This window comes from Meles meles, chromosome 21, assembly GCF_922984935.1.
Source record: "Meles meles chromosome 21, mMelMel3.1 paternal haplotype, whole genome shotgun sequence".
Taxonomy (NCBI): domain Eukaryota; kingdom Metazoa; phylum Chordata; class Mammalia; order Carnivora; family Mustelidae; genus Meles; species Meles meles.
Window position 1 is genome coordinate 12,934,562 of NC_060086.1, and position 16,307 is coordinate 12,950,868.

At 55.6% G+C, this 16,307-nt stretch overlaps 1 protein-coding gene across 1 annotated transcript in view; it reads left to right on the forward strand.

The window, feature by feature from the left end:
• FBXL18 (F-box and leucine rich repeat protein 18) overlaps positions 1-16,307 on the forward strand; it is a 40,267-nt gene that overhangs the window by 14,097 nt on the left and 9,863 nt on the right. Inside the window, exon 4 of the mRNA XM_045993474.1 lies at positions 4,961-5,179. Within this exon, the coding sequence (XP_045849430.1) occupies positions 4,961-5,179 (219 nt within the window). The remainder of the gene's footprint in view (positions 1-4,960; positions 5,180-16,307) is intronic.

Genomic DNA, 16,307 nt, shown 5'->3' on the forward strand with positions numbered 1-16,307 from the left:
GCTTCTGGGGCCACCTCCTGGGCAGCTCCTGCTCTTTCTGGTGGAAGGTCCCTGAGAAGACAGCCCTTGGGGTCCCTAGCCGGCCAGCTGCTACCACTCCTGTCCCTATCAGTGAGGCCCATCAATTCGAGCTTTGTGCCTGCTGGGACTTCTGGCCAGGAGCTGTGTCCGTGCAGCCAGGGCCGCTCCTGCGGGGAGGTGGGGCCGGAACACATCGTTCTGTGGCGCACCTCGGCAGAGAGAGGATTACAAGCTGGACAGAGAAGGGCACCTTCTTTCCCAAGACTGATTAAGCCCTGCCTCACGGGGGAGGGAGGGGAAAGCATTACCCTGAGTCACCCAACGCTGCTCATGACCTCAGAACCAGGGCAGCGTCTGGGCGGAAGCAAGAGGGCCGGTTGGAGCCAGGCCTTGGAGGCTGTCCCGAGACCGCCCTAGAGGCCTAGCTAGGTCCCTTTGGAGGTGGGAGGGCAGAAGAGGGGTGCTCCCTGAGCACCTTCCTGTGCCCACAGAACCTTGTGGAGCCCAGGCTGCCTTTCGGGGAGCTGAGGCCAGATCCTCACTGGTTGGAGGGTTGAGGAATGGCTGAGAGGGAGCAGGGCCAAGGGCCCCCCAAGGTGAAGGTGATTGTGATGGATCATTTCGTCATTCCCAGCCCCCCGCAGTGCTGAGAGCAGAGGGGAGGTTGGGATGTGTGGGCCCTGCCCGCCCGGGCAGCTGGTGGAGTGGACAGGCTTGCCCCCCTCCCAAACACCTGTTGTAGGCGGCTTCCTTCAGAGTGGGAGAGCCTGGAAGTGGTTGGCTAGTTGAAAACCTTGAAAACCATTTAAAAGTGTATGAACACAGCACGGAGCCCCGTGCTTACTGGGTTTGTAGCCAAGCTCTCCCGGTCACGTGGACCCGCAGCGCCACCTAGTGACCAGGGCGCCCCAGGTCTGTGCTTCCTTTCTGGCTGGTTGCCCCAGGGACCAGCCAGAGCCACACAGGCCCCATCTGGACTTCTGGCCCTCCTGTATTCCAACTTTCAGGTCTGCAAAGGGATGCTTACCTTAGGACTTTTAAAAGAGTGATTTGTTTTTGAAAGAGACAATGAGGGATGCCTGGGTGACTCGGTCAGTTAAGGTGCTGCCTTCAGCTCAGGTCATGATTTCAGGGTCCTGGGATCCAGTCCTGCATCCTTGCTCAGTGGGGAGCCTGCTTCTCTCTCTGCCTCTGCTCACCACTCTGCCTGCTTGTGCACTCACTCTCTCTCTCTCTCAAATAAAGAGACAAATAAATAAATAAAATCTTAAAAAAAAATGAAAAAGTTCAAACATTTTTGCAAGAGAAGCCAACTTTTCCAAAACTTCACATTCCTAGCTGGGAGGACATTTGCTTGCTGTCTGGGCCCTGTGTGACTTTGGTTGTCACCTTGCCCTCGGTTGGGGTGCATTAGGACTGCACCCAGCCACCTTCGCATCTCTGAGGGGTGCTGCTCTCTGCTGGCTCTCTGAGTTCTTTCTTTAAGGATGGAGTTCTTTCAGAACCCATAAAGTTCTGAAAGTGTCAGGCCGGGGTGTCAGGGTGTCAGGCCGGGGCTCCACATCTCTGGAATGGGACACCTGCTTGCGTCACGTCTCTGCCGGCTGTGGCCGCTGGGGGGATTCTCGCCATAGGGTGCCCAGAACGGCCCCACCAGCGGCTTCCCTCCTGCCTCATGCTTCGTGCAACTCTTGTCATCCCTCATGTGTCCTGAGTCTCCGCTGGTGGTGGGAGAGTGAACGTGAGGCTTTTTTTTTTTTTTTAAAGATTTATTTATTTGTTTGACAGCGAGAGAGAGAGAGAGAGAGAGAGAGATCACAAGTAGGCAGAGAGGCAGGCAGAGAGAGAGAGAGGGAAGCAGGCTCCCTGCCTAGCAGAGAGCCCAACGCGGGACTCGATCCCAGGACCCCGAGATCATGACCTGAGCCGAAGGCAGCGGCTTAACCCACTGAGCCACCCAGGCGCCCGAACGTGAGGCTTTTTGAAATCTTACCCCAGGAGGACCCACAGTTCCCTGCCACAGTGTTAGTGTCAGGAGCTTACTAAATTCAATCTTTCTTTCTTTCTTTCCTTCTAGAGCTTATTAGAACTCCTTCCTTTCTTCCTTCCTTCCTTCCTTCCTTTCTTCTCTTTCATCTCTATAACCCATGCAGGGATTGAACATGTGACCTGGAAATTGAGTCAGAAGCTCTATTGACTGAGTCAGCCAGGTACCTCTCTACTTACATTTAATTAAAGCAGAATTAAGGGCCGCCTGGCTGTCTCATTTGGTAGAGCATGTGATTCTTGATCTTGGGGTTGTGAGTTTGAACCCCAGGTCGGGCATAGAGAGTACTTAAAAAAAAGAATATAAAATAAGATTAAAAACAGTCTCACTGGGGCGCCTGGGTGGCTCAGTCATTAGGTGTGTCCGCCTTCGGCTTAGGTCATGGTCCCATGGTCCTGGGATCGAGCCTCGCATCTGGCTCCCTTGCTCAGTGGGCGGCCTGCTTCTCCCTCTGCTTGTGCTTTCTCTCTCTGTCAAATAAGTAAATAAAATGTTAAAAAAACACACACAAGAAAACCAGTCTCACTAGCCACATTTCAGTGAGTGGTGGCTCCCCTACTGGACAGCTCAGAATGGAACATTCCGTTGTTGGGGGACGTTCTGTCTGGTGGCTGCTCTGGTAGATGCCTGGCATTGGTCTTTCTTTCTCAAAGACCCCATTTTACTTACTTAATTACTTATTTATTTTTTTTTAAGATTTTATTTATTTATTTGACAGACAGAGATCACAAGCAGGCAGAGAGGCAGGCAGAGAGGCAGAGGGGGAACCAGGCTCCCTGATGAGCAGAGAACCAGATGTGGGGCTCAATCCCAGGACCCTGAGATCATGACCTGAGCCGAAGGCAGAGGCTTTAACCCACTGAGCCACCCAGGCACCCCTATTAATTAAATGTTTAATTTATTTTTAGAGAGAGCACGAGCAGGGGGAGGGGCGAGGGAGAGGAAAAGAGAATCTCGAGCAGACTCTGCGCTGAGCATGGAGCCTGATGTAGGGCTCGATCTCATGACCCTGAGATCGTGACCTGAGCTAAAATCAAGAGTGAACGCTCGGGGCGCCTGGGTGGCTCAGTGGGTTAAGCCTCTGCCTTCAGCTCAGGTGATGATCTCAGGGTCCTGGGATCGAGCCCCACATCGGGCTCTCTGCTCAGCGGGGAGCCTGCTTCCCCCCCTCTCTCTGCCTGCCTCTCTGCCTACTTGTGATCTCTCTCTCTCTGTCAAATAAATAAATAAAATCTTTAAAAAAAAAAAAAAAAAAAAAGAGTGAACGCTCAACTGACTGAGCCACCCAGGTAGCCCTCAAAGACCCCATTTAAAAATCTTTTTTCCTTTGTCCTGTGACTTGTTAGTGTCCCCGGGTGTTTGGGTGACAGGGATCTAGTGCATGACCCGTTTGGGCCTTGTTTGGCTTTAAGGACTCGGGGGCTATCTGCGGCCCTACAGCTAGTCCTGGTCAGATCAACGTCTCTCAGGATGTGGCCGGATTCAGAGCATTTGGGGTCTCTCTCCCTGTGGGAGCTGGGACAGGACACTCTTTTCCAGCGCAGACCTGCTGCCTTGTGGGTTTGGACATTTCTTGCTCATTCTAGAAACTTCTCTTATGAGCCCTGCGTTGCCCCCTGGCGCTTTCCCCGCGTGTCCCTGTGATGCTGTGTCTCTGTAGGGCCTTCTTATAAGGAACCAGCCCTTGGACTAGAGCCCCTCCAGTTCGGCATGACCTCATCCTAACACCATTGCATCTGCAAAGACCCTGTTTCTAAGGAAGGTGTATTCACGGGTGCCGGGGTTAGGACTGTCACACGTGGGGGTGGGGCACTACTCCCACCAGCTCCCCTCTCCTTTCTCCTAGTTCTTGGCTCCTCCTGGTAGCTCCTGGAATCCTGTTAGCTTCCCCCAGCCCGTCTTTCTTCCACTGGCTCTCATTCTAGAGGGCTCCTGTGGCCCAGTGTCCTGCCACAAATCCGGGCCTCTGCTGTTTCCACAGCTGTGTTCACAGCTGGCACTGAGCTGCCCTGTCAGTTTTCCTCAGTGCCTCCGACAGTGCTTCCCCACCACATCGCTCTGCCCTTGGAACTGCCTTGTCCTCTAGGGTTTTTGTCTGGGTGTGCAAAAAAGTTCTGTAAGTGTTTGGAGTATTGTCCTGCACTCCATGTTCCCAGGTCCTGCTCTCGTCCCTGTGGCCGGAGAGTCAGTGCTGACTCTGTTGGTCCTTCCTGCCCTTGCTGAGGCCCTGCCCGGCGCCCAGTGGGGCTCTTGCCGTCTTATCCTGTCTGTTTCTCTAAAGCAAGTCTGACCTGGGTGGATTACCAGTCTTTCTTTTGGCTTCCGCAGCTGAAGTCCTGGCTTTGTAGCTCGGCTCTTCTTACCCTGGCTCCCCTCTAGAGGACTGTGGATCTGCTCTGTACTCCTCAGCCTTCTGCATGTGGCTGGAGCGGCCCCGCCTGGCTCGGGTGCCTCTCCCGCCCCAACCCCCAGATCCCCTCCCTGTCCCTTGGCGTTCCTTCTGTGCTTTGCAGGCGAGCAATGTTGTGTGACAGGGACTATATCTAAGTATGTCTCTCTGCCTCCTGCCCAGCAGGTCAGCGTTTGAGGTGGGGGGACTGCTGAGCGGGCAGGGCAGCAAACGTGATGGCCTCTAGGGCCTGAGCAGTGACTTGGCTGGGGTCTCTGCAGTGGCTGGCTGCTCGCATCGGGTCTCCCCATGACTCTGCATCTTCTGGGAAGACCCCGGGCTCTGAGTCCTCTAGCAGTGCCGCAGGGGGTTGTGGTGTAGTCCAGCGTGGGGGCAGCTGGTGGAGGCCCTCTTTAGCTTGGGTGGGGGCCCCTAGACCGAGAGGCCCCCGCGGCTGCTGCGCCTGCCAGCGGCACGGAGCTCACTGTCCTCTCCCCCCGCAGGCTGGAGCAGCCCTACTTCAGTGCGAACGCCCAGTTCTTCCAGGCGCTCAGCCAGTGCTCCGCGCTGCAGCGCCTGTGCCTGGTGTCCCGCAGCGGCACACTCCAGCCCGAGGCCGTGCTGGCCTTCATGGCCCGCTGCCTGCGTGTCGTCGTGTGCCACATGTTCACCGGGGAGTCCCTGGCCACCTGCAAGAGCCTGCAGCAGTCCCTGCTCCGGAGGTGAGTGTCTGAGGGCGGGCCCGGCGGAGGGGCGGGGGCTGCCGGGTCGCTGGGGGCCAGCAGCTGGCTTCTTGGACATAAAGATGCCTGCAGAGATGGCGTGAGGACAGACAGGCTTCCTTTCCCCGCGGGGCCTCAGCTCCCGGGTGCTCCCTCTGCCACATGCTGAATTTCTACACAGTTGCAGCACAGAAGTGTTCTTTCCATCCCTGGCCTCCTGCGTGGAAGCTGCTTGTCCCCGTGGAACCGTTTTCCAGATGCGGGGTACCGGAGCCGCTCAGCCTGCAGCCCTTGTGGCCCCTCAGCCCCGTCCCTGGACATTTCCTCTTCCAGGGTGTGATGCCGAACCACTCCTCACAGTTGTTGTCTCGTCTCCTTAGCCTTGTTCAATCTGTGACAGTCCTCAGTCTTTCCTGGTCTTTCATGACCGTGATGCTTGTGAAGAACACTGGCCAGGTGTTGGTAGAATGTCTGTGAGTTTGGACCAGAAGTCCACAGAGGTGACTCCGTGTCCTCAGTGTGCTGTGCCAGGGACATACGGTGTCGGCCTGTCTTCTCATGGGTCTCTGAGGGTTTCTTGACTGTAGTCGCATTATTCCCTTGTTTTTTTTCTTTGAAGATTTTATTCATCTATTTGTGAGAGAGAGAGAGTGTGAGCAAGAGGGAGAAGAAGCAGACTGACTCCCCGCTGAGCACAGAGCCTGAAGCTGGGCTCAGTCCCATGACTGCGAGATCACGGCCTGAGCTGAAACCAAGAGTCGAATGCCCAACCTACTGAGCCACCCGCATGCCCCCCCATCAGCCCCTTTCTAACTAATAGTGACCTTGTGGGAAGAAACTTTGAGAGTCTGCAAATACCGTTTTCTGTCAGAGTTTTGTCCACTGATTTTAGTGTCCATTGACGGAGGTTGCCAGTGACCGTTGGTACTTTGATATTTGGCTAATGATGATTTTCTGTTTCCTTTGTTCCTTCTAGATTTGTTCTGGGAACTGTGCTGTGAGAAGGAACCAGTCCCTTCTCCACATTTCCTTAATATTTCTTTGTACCAGAATAGACTCATGGATATTTGTCTTATTCAGTGGATTTTCATCACCATCCCACTGTTCATGTGGCTGCACAGATTGTTCCAGATTTGGCCATGGGGGTGTTCTTGCAGACAGGGTCCTGTGCCCTCGGAACATGCCCCTTCCTTTTCTGAGCACACACTTCCTTTCTGGCACTATCAGACATTGCAGCCCCAGCCCTGGAAGCAACCATTTCTCCATGGAGCCTGGCTCCCTTTGTCGGAGGGCAGAATTAGAAACCAAGGTTGGCTTGTGGGTGTGCTCACTGCTGCTGGGGTGTCGTCGCCTCCAGGCCCCCTTGTGGACAGAGTGGGAAATTCATCTAGGTCTCTTACACACACAAAGAGCCCTGTAGTTCCATATCACCCATTTGCATTGACATTAAAAGCGAGTTCATACTGACACTTCGTATCCCAGGGGTCCTGCAGAACACCCCCCTCCTCCTGATACCCTCCCCCGTCGGTGAACAGCCCAGCTCTCTCTGCGGTTCGCTCCATCCTAGTGTCCATACGGAAGGCAGTTTTGGAAACAGCAGCTCACTGCCTGGCAGCTCGTATGTGTTCCCGCTCTCATCTGATCCTCATGGTCCCCTGCCTTTCAGAGTTACTCAGGATCGTTCTTTGTTTCCGGCCTCCTTCCGTGTGGTCCTGTCGCTCATTTGTAACGCAGTTGGCTTTCTGTATCACTGTGTTATTTTGCATGTGGCAGTCACACCGCGTCCTGGTGGATTATATTTGCCCGGGGTTTTGGTATGTGAGGCCTCGCTGTGGCTCAGAGTGCACACTCTATCCTCCTTGGAGAAGTGCCGACCTGTGTCTTCTTCCCTCCATCTCACCACCAAGCCCCTTCAGACAGCTGGTCCTGTCCCTGCCCAGTTACTCTTTCCATATTTTTTGCACAAATGAACAGATAGTGTTTTCTCCTATCCCCTTCTTTTTTATATGTGCTTTGCTTTTTCCTTGAAGTGTGTGTGTTGGAATTCAGTTCGTACCACTCGTGCTTACTGCCCTGCATTCTTCTTTCATTGTGGTAAGATATACACACCACAGTTTTCCCTTGTTGCAGTGTGTAATTGTGTAGCCAGGGGCATCGTGCACATGCATGCCGTTGTGCAACCCCCCTCCGCCAAGACTTCATCTTCCCAAATGGAAGCTCTGTCTGCTTAACTCTAACCTTCGGGACCCAGCCCGGACCCGGCTCCCACCCTCCGCTTTCTGTCTCTGTGAGTCTCACAACTCCAGGGACCTCGTGGACGTGGAACCTCAACTCTGGCTTTTTCTGCCCTTCCTTAGAAATTTATTTTAAGAAGCTTAAAAAAATAGAAACAGAAGACGATCGTGTATTGATGGGAAGCGTAGCTCCTCTGACTCGCTGAACCTGCCAGCAAGAGTTTGCTTTTCCAATCCCCAAGGGCACGCGAGGGTACGGGGCTTTGTATCTGTGCGTTCATCACGCCCACAGACGCGTAACGCTGCACATGGCTGTGCGGCCTGTGCTTTTCACCCGACATCAATCTGAGCTTTCTTGTTGCTCTGTACTGGGGCTGCCGAGGGCCGCGTGTGCTGATCCTCCCCGCAGGTTCGTCGCATTTTACGTGTCTGTGTGCTGACGGGTGTTCCACTTGTGTCCTGTGTCTCCTCTCTCCCCGTGAAGGTCCTTGTGCCCGCTCCCCCCACATGCGGTCTGCGCATGCCTCGAAGGGAGTGCGTTTAAGAAAATGCCAAGACGCTCTCCAAAGCCATTCTCCCAAGCCCTGCTTCCACTCACGGGCTGTGAGAGTCCCTGCCCCATGTCCTTGTCCCATTCCTTGATGTCATTAGACTTTCAGATCTTCCCGGTCTCCTGGGCGAGGACGGCCCTCTTGGTGTCCGCGCTTGGTCTCGGCTGTTCCCAGCATGGTCTGTTGTGTTTATCACCAGGCCATATCCTCGTCTGTGATCCGCTCTGCAGAACCCTTCATTCTCTGTTGGGTTTCTCTGGGGAGGGGAAGAAAAAAGCTCGGGGCCAGTGTGCCTTGGCTGTGGCTTCAGGTGGGGTGCTGAGTGCTGGGAGTCTAAACTACTGCGCTTAGTCAGTGGGCCCACCATATCAGGGCTCCCGAAGCTACTGCTTTTCTCCTCATGGTTTTTCCTGCCTGCTGTGTTCACTGTCGTTTCGCATTGCTGTCATGAGTTCCGTGACTTCCTCCACGGCCCCTGTCCACCCAGAGCTTCCTTTTAAACCTGCCACTTGTCTTTTACCCTCTCCTGAGAACGCAGGTATCAAAGCTGGTTGGTTTGTGTGCAAAATACAGCCGCATGGGCTTTGAGTGATGGCTCTGGGGAGCCTCCCCAGGGACCGCCACGTGTCATCTGAGTGCTTTGCTGCCTGCGCTGAAAGCTCAGAGAGCTCCTGTAAACCCAGGTCACACTGAGGGCTGAGTTAACTAAACAAGTGGCCAGATACGTGTTTGGCCAGGTGAGTATGTCCTGCCCCTCCCGCAGGAAACAGTGAGCTTGGGTCAGCCGGGGGTCGGTGGGAAAGCAGTTGAGGGAGGCTGTGTTCACAGGCTCCCCTCCAGTGGAAAACTCCGGATGCATGGCCTGTGTGGCCTCTGTGCCTCTCTGCAGTGCCCCACAGGTCCTCTGGGTCCCCACTGGGCTGTGTGATGGCGGGGAGTGTCACGGCAGACTCTTGGGACTCCTGAGCTCCCAGTTCCCGCTGCAGAAGTCAGGCGAGGGGTAGAACTGAAGGCTCCGATGGTCAGTATCAGATTCTTCGCCTTTGTCTTGGCTGGACCTGAGACAGCTTCTCAGGCAGGAACCGCCATGCGGCCCAAGGGGCCATGGGCCGTCTCCGCCCCGAGCATGAGAAGAAATTCCAAATTGGCAATCACTGCCTTCCTCCTCTGGGTTGAAGTTCTTTGAGGTGCAAAGATTTCCCTTCCTTCCTTCCTTTTTTCTTTCTTCTTTCTTTACTTCTCTTTTTTTTTTTTTAAAGATTTTATTTATTTATTTGACAGAGAGAGATCACAAGTAGACAGAGAGGCAGGCAGAGAGAGAGAGAGGGAAGCAGGCTCCCCGCTGAGCAGAGAGCCCAATGTGGGGCTCGATCCCAGGACCCTGAGATCATGACCTGAGCCGAAGGCAGCGGCTTAATCCACTGAGCCACCCAGGCGCCCCTTTACTTCTCTTCTTTATCAAAGATCTTTCTTTCTTTTATTTCTGAAGAGGAAGTTATTTTTTAATTTTGGGGATTTTTGATGCATGTAACATAAACTTTCCCATTTTGACCATTTTCAAGTATAGAGGCATGCCCCACTTTATTGTCCTTTATTCATAGATGCTGTGTTTTGTTTTGTTTTGTTTTACACATCGAAGGTTTGTGACAACTCTGCACTGAAGAAGTGTAGTGTCGTTTCCAACCCCTTTCTTCATTGTGTGTCTCCGTGTCCATTTTGGCAGTTCTTGCGATGTTTCAGACTCTCTCACTGTCGTGTTTGTTACGGTGACCCGTGGTCCGCGGTTACAACTGTGGAGGCTCAGGCGAGGGTTAGTGTTGTTTAGCAATAAAGTACTATTTAGCTAAGGCATGTAGATTGTAATAATGCTGGACGCCAGCACAGAGTAAGCATAACTGTTCCATGCACCAGGGAATTGAGAGTCAGTCCGTGTGGCTCGCTTTGTCACGGTGCTCACTGCAGTGTGGCATCAGGCACGGGGTCTGAGTACCTCCGAGGCGTTTGTGTAGGGTCAGTGTTGTGTAGCCGTCAGCTCTGGATTTTCCCATCTTCCCAGACCAACACTGTCCCCATCCCTCTCCCCTAGCCCCTGTTCCACTTTCTCTTTCTCAGAGTTGATGCTAAGATTTTTTTTTTTTTTTTTTGAAGACTTTGTTTTTCAGTAATCTCTACCCCCAGCATGGAACTCGAACTCACAACCCCAAGATCAAGAGTCGTACCTTCCGCTGCCTGCGCCAACCCGGTGCCCCGATGCTAAGATCTTTTAACTCTGAACTCTTTCTGTCTTTGTACTTGGTTCAGACATGGAAGCAGCAGTTACTAGGACAGTCGTGGGTGAAGGCTGTGGATCTAAAACACTTCCTGCTCCTCGGGGGGCAGCGGTCTCCCTCCTGCCCTCCGCTGGGGGCCTCCCTTGCCTGCAGTTCCCCGCAGAGCAGGTCCCCCTCGTCCCCTAGCGAGTGCGGCCATTCCTGCAGGCAGAGCCGGAACGCAGGGCGCTCAGAATGTGGATGAGTCCGGGGAATGCTTCGTGGAGAGACCTGGGCAGCTTGGGCAGTGGCCATTTCAAGACCTCTTGTGAGGAAACGCTGCTGGCCGCGGGAGTGCAGTGCTCCCAGGAGCTGACTGCCGGTGCCTCGTTTCAGTGCACGGCCAAGAGGGTCGCCGCTTCCTCCCCTGGTTTTGTGTCCCACAGGGCAGGGGAGGAGGCCCCGGCTGCTCGCAAAGTTTGGAGAAGAGCCATCAGCCAGGAGGTCTCCCAGATTCTAAGGCTCGGGTGGCCTTGCCGGACAGACTTCATGTCAGTCTGTTGTCTTTGTGGTTTGCTGCTGAACTTCTCCAGAGAAGGCTTATTAGCTAAGATTTTCGCTTCCCTGGTTGTTAAAAATGATACGTGTTTATAATCGTTCTAAAAATTCGGAACATGCATCAAGCTACTTGTAAGTGAAAGGTCCCCACGGTTCCACTCAGAGTCACGGCTGGAGGACCTGGGATGCAGTTAGCATGTGGTCTTATACTCTGATTTTTTTTTTAAAAGATTGAATTATTTATTAGAGCGAGCAGGAGAGAGAAAGCGAGAGAGAGCATAAGCAGGGGGAGTAGCAGAGGGACAAGGAGAAGCAGACTCCCCTGGAGCAGGGAGCCCCACATGGGGCTCGATTCCAGGACCCCGAGATCATGACCGGAGCTGAAGGCAGCCGCTCAACCAACTGAGCCACCCAGGTGCCCCCTCTTTTTTAAAAGATTTTATTTTTGAGTAGTCTCTACACCCAGCGTGGGGCTTGAACTCACAACCACAGGTCGGGAGTTGTGTGCTCTACCGGCTGAGCCAGCCATACGCCCCTACCCTGATTTTTTTCTTTTAAAGATTTTATTTAGGGGCGCCTGGGTGGCTCAGTGGGTTGAAGCCTCTGCCTTCGGCTCAGGTCATGATCCCAGGGTCCTGGGATCGAGCCCCGCATCGGGCTCTCTGCTCCGCAGGGAGCCTGCTTCCTCCTCTCTCTCTGCCTGCTTCTCTGCCTGCTTGTGATCTCTGCCTGTCAAATAAATAAAAAAAAATCTTAAAAAAAAAAAAAGATTTTAAAGATTTTATTTATTTATTTATTTGACAGAGAGAGAGATCATAAGTAGGCAGGCAGACAGAGAGGGGGAAGCAGGCTCCCTGCTGAGCAGAGAGCTTGATGCGGGGCTTGGTCCCAGGACCCTGAAATCATGACCTGACCGGAAGGCAGAGGCTTAAGCCACTGAGCCACTCAGGTGCCCCTCCTACCCTGATTTTTAAAAAAAATTTAACACATCGTGGATGGTTTTTGTGTGGATAAGTCTGCAAATGATTATTTTAAATTTTGTTTCGTATCTGTTATATGGGTGTCATCGCGGTTTCTGGTCCGGCCGTCATAGCTAACTGTGTGTATCATTGACTTCCCTTCACTTTTCAACTTGAGTTTTCTGGTCTGGAGCCTGGGGAGAGGTCCCGGTGGTGGGCAGGGCACGCTTACCATCGTGTCTGGACACTTCAGCACTCTCGTGGGGGTAAAAACGGAGCCGATGCCTGCTGGCACTCAGTTTTCAGAGGGCTGAGTCGAATGCTGGCTGCCCTACGCCCAGGCTTGAGGGCTTTGGGATGGACTGTCACTGTCCAGAAAGTGGGGTGCGGGGCAGGTCCTCTCCCCAGCCTCCTGTTCTCTGCCCACTGGGCTGGTGGCTGGTATAGGAGGAGGCGAAGGCTGGTTTTCTCAGGTGTGGTGATGAAGACGGTGGGCCAGGTCTGCCCTTTTAGCCTCTGGGAAGAGTCGTTGGTAGTACTCTGTCCCCCTCACTGACTCGCAGTAGGTCGCTGCACTCTTGGGGGCTCCAGCTTTGGGGAGCTGACACCTCCCTGCTAGACGTGTTCTGCCCAGAGGGGCTTGGACTGCCTGTCGGCTCCCTCCTGTTGCCAAGAGCTGGCGGCCCTGCCTGAAGGGTAGTTTCTTGCAGACACGGGAACCAGCTTTGGGTCTTCCCACCGTGTACACATGAGCCCTCTCAGAAACAGGACATCTAGGGGCACCACACAGTTCAGAGATCATGCTGTGACGAGAGGGTCTCGACGTCTCCCTCCCCGTGTAGGCATCACCAGTTGAGAAAGTTGCTTCGGCTTTCTGACCCTCAGCACCCTTCTCAACACAGCGCTCCAGCCGGCTGATGAGACTTGGCACTGAGATGCTGGTCCCCGCTCTGAGCTTCTCTTTCTCACTCTTGGTTCTGTTCCCGAGGTGCCCATCTGCCTACCTTGTCTGCCTGTAGCCTGCTTGCATCCTCCAGGCCCATCCTGGTGGCCTGCTCAGGTGCAGCCCCTGCTGGCCTGAAGTGCGCCACTCTGGCCTCTCGGACTGCACCCACCTGCCCCCTTCTTAGGACGTGTAGCACACCCCGTTACGTGCTTGGCAGCCCGTCGGCCGATGAGGTTTGGGGACTGGTGTGTGAGAGCTCTGTCTTCCCAGTGTCTCTGTGCTCTGAGCACAAGCCAGGTTCAGGGTTGGGCTCGTCGGCCTGAGACCAGACCCAGAGTCGGCCTTGGTTCGGTGGACTTCCTGCCCCAGTCCCTCTGTCCCTGTGTTCCAGCACGTGGCACAGGCCCTGGCTGTGGTGGGGCCCTCTGAGTGCCTGGTGCTGGCTGTGGGGCATGAAGGGTGTACTCCGGCCTGCCATGCCAAGGACCCTGTGTGTGGCTGCCTTTGTGTGCTCCTCCGGCGGACTTCTTGGACTCCCTGCTCGGGCCCCTGCCTGGACTTTGGGGGCTGTGCGAGCACCCCGTTCGCATGCCAGCACCCTGTTACTCCTCTGTTGTTCAAGCCTCCCGGAATCCCTGTGAGATACATGCCGTTAGCCCCGGTGTATAGACAGGGAAACCAGGGCTCTGGGGTGTGCAGCTGAGGAGTGCAGCCTGGACCCCAGCATGGGCAGGATGGGAGGCTGTGTCCAGAGGGAAGATGGGCACCCCCTCTCCAGAGGGCTGTGCCAGGTGCTGCGTGGGGTTCTCCAGAACCATGCGGGCATCTGATCCGGAGCCCTCAGATCCTGAGGGAGGCTCATGGGGCTGAAGAAACTTCTGGGCTTGCATCCAGATCCAGGTTTCTCCTCCAGCTGTGTTGCGGGGGGGCAGGGTTGAGATGCACCCTGCTGGGAGAGGCACTGGCGCCCTTTGTGCAGATACCTCCTGGTGGCCTGTGCTGTCCGCCGTTGTCTGGGGCGCGGCCACAGCTGTGGGTCTGGGCCATCCGGCACGCCATGCAGAGGTCTTTCCCGGCTGCGAAGCAGCACTGGGTGGCTCCAGGCAGCTTGGGGCCCCAGGTGGGGGACCTGCTGGCCTTCCAACCAAGTCTTGGTGCCGGGCAGGGGCCCCGGGTGCTTTTCTGTGAGGTGTCCAGCAGGTGGCGCCGCGGCCCCCTGCAACCAGCGTGTCCCTGCGCAGAGCGCTGGTTTCTCTCCTGTAGGCCCGCATTCCGCGGAGGGGAGAACTTGCAAAGGGAAAGGCGGGAATCTCTTCTCACTTCTCTAAGGCCTTTTTTCTTATCTCCTTCCCTGCCTCAGGCTCAGAAAATTACTGAGTGAGAGGAGCGCCTGGCCCCAGGCTGTTGTGCTGCTCCCCTTCCGCCGCTGCCGCCCCCCCCCCCCAGTGTGGAGATCTGGTTTATCCCCGCAGTGACTCAGCTGCAGGGTTGCTGTGACGTCTGTGGTGTGGGCCCCTCTCTGCAGGGCCAGCATCTTCCCGTGGCCTCACGCGTCTGAGCTACAAGTGGCTTTGTGTTAGGTGGTGCTGTGGTGTCCTTGTGGGTCAGCACCAAGGCCAGCAGCTCTGGCCCCGCTAGGACCTGGGTTCCCGCCCAGCGCAGCCTCTCAGGAACTAGCTGGCCTTAGGCGGGCTGCCTCAGTTTCTTCAGTGGGGAGGGGAGCTGGTGGTGAGGTGTGTCCAGCGCCAGGGGCGGCATCCTGACAGGCATTTGTGCTCTTATTTTCTGTTCTTTGCTCTTTCAAGTTCGAAATGTTTAACCTTTGGGCCCTTCTCTGACCTCTGTGGCCTCACCTGCGCTAGGTTTGGAGGGGTCCTTCCAGTGTTCCTGTTGTCAGGTTCCTGTTGGGTCTAGAGCTGGGACAGTGCCACGGGACAGCGACACCTGTGGCTTTGGAAGCTCAGCTCTTTGGGGGAGCAAGACGAAGCTTTCCACCTGCTGCCCTCCTGCTCCTACCCCCACCGTGAAAACACCTCAAGTTCATTGGGTCAGGTGTTCACTCCCACTTCCCTCCTGGCCTCAGACACCCTGCACGGAGCCAGCTTCTGTCTGTTCCATTTGCTGTCCGTCTAGAAACCCGGAGTCGTCTGTACTGGCTGAGTGAGTACCGCACAGCCGCCCTGCCAGGCTGCCCTCCATCTGGGCCCTGGTCAGACTCAGTATGGGCAGTGTCCTGGGTGGGAGCTGGGCCGCGTGGCCCTCTGCAGCAGGACTGCCCTTTGCTGCTTCCTGTGTGAGCTGTGCACTGAGCCACACCTCTGCTGTCCATGTTCCCTGGCCTGGCACTGGGTGGGGAAGGCCCTTCCCAGGGGCTGTCTACCTCTCTGATTTTTTCTGATGCTGTCCTTCCTGGAAGCCGCCTGCGAGGCCTCATGGCTCCCGGGGCTGGGGCAAGGGCAGTGTCCGTGCTCAGTCTTCGTGGTGTTCTACGCAGGGTGACAGCAACTTGCTGTGGTTTGTGTGGCCTCCTGCTGAGGTCAGCCCCACCTTCTCCCTTGGATCCCAGGAGCGGGGCTCATGCCATGGTCTCTGCTTCTGCTGGCTCTGTGACTTTGAGCCAGTCATTTCCTGTCTGAGCCAACTCTCCTGTCAGAAGTCCCAGCCACAGTCCCTGCCCCTCGTGCTGCTGTAACCTGGCAGTGGTCTCACCAGGAGCTCTGTACGTGCCCTGGTGCGTGTTACTCGGTGGTGGCGGGGCATTCTTCTGCAGATCAGACAGCCTGGCCTCGTGAGGATCGCGGACTGCTGTGGTCACCCTGCAAGATCACGGCCCTCTGCTGCTCCTGGGATATCGCGCGGCGCCCCATGAGAATGGCAGGGGTGCTCGGGGAGCAGGCTGGGGGGCGGAAGAGACTTGTGCCCTGACGCACTCCCTGAAATTTGCTGGAATTGGCTGCAGTGAGGACAAGCTGGTCCTGAAGCTTGGCCGAGGGCTCTCCAGAAGGTGCTGACCCTCCTGGTGCCAGTGACCACAAGGGCCGTGTCCATTCCTGGTCCTTCCACACCATATGTGTTTACTTGTTACAGACCTCTCTCACTGAGCCCCCTGAGGGGGCCCCGGGTCAGAGCCTATAGCTTTCCCTTTTCCAGGAACGTCAGGAACCCCGTCCCTGGGTGGGAGCAGGCACGACTCAGGTCGGACAGGCCAGACATTCCATGCCAGTCAGAGTCAGGTCTCTGCCTCTAAGGCCCTGTGGAAATTCCTTCCCCTAGGCGTCCCTGAGTGTGTGTCTCAGCATGGGCTCGTGCTGGCGGGGAATGTGGGCCCGGGAGGCCGGCAGGCGGTTTGCTGCAAGTCCCGAGCTGCCCGAGCCCCGTGCACGGTTCCTTGGCCCTGGCCCGCTGCCCTGCTCCCTGCTGGCCGGCACCTGGGCCGAGCCCCTGGGCCTGGGCTGCGATGCGGCTCTGGGCCTCCCTCTCCCATGTGCCGCTTCCTGGCCCGAAAATGCGCACGGCTCCGTCTGTGTTTGTCTTCTGTAAGCATGTTTAGAAATGAGTAAAGTTTACAGATGGAGCGATTAATTGTTTAAGTCTGGGGAACCCTGGGAGCTCTAGAATGGAAAGTGGATTT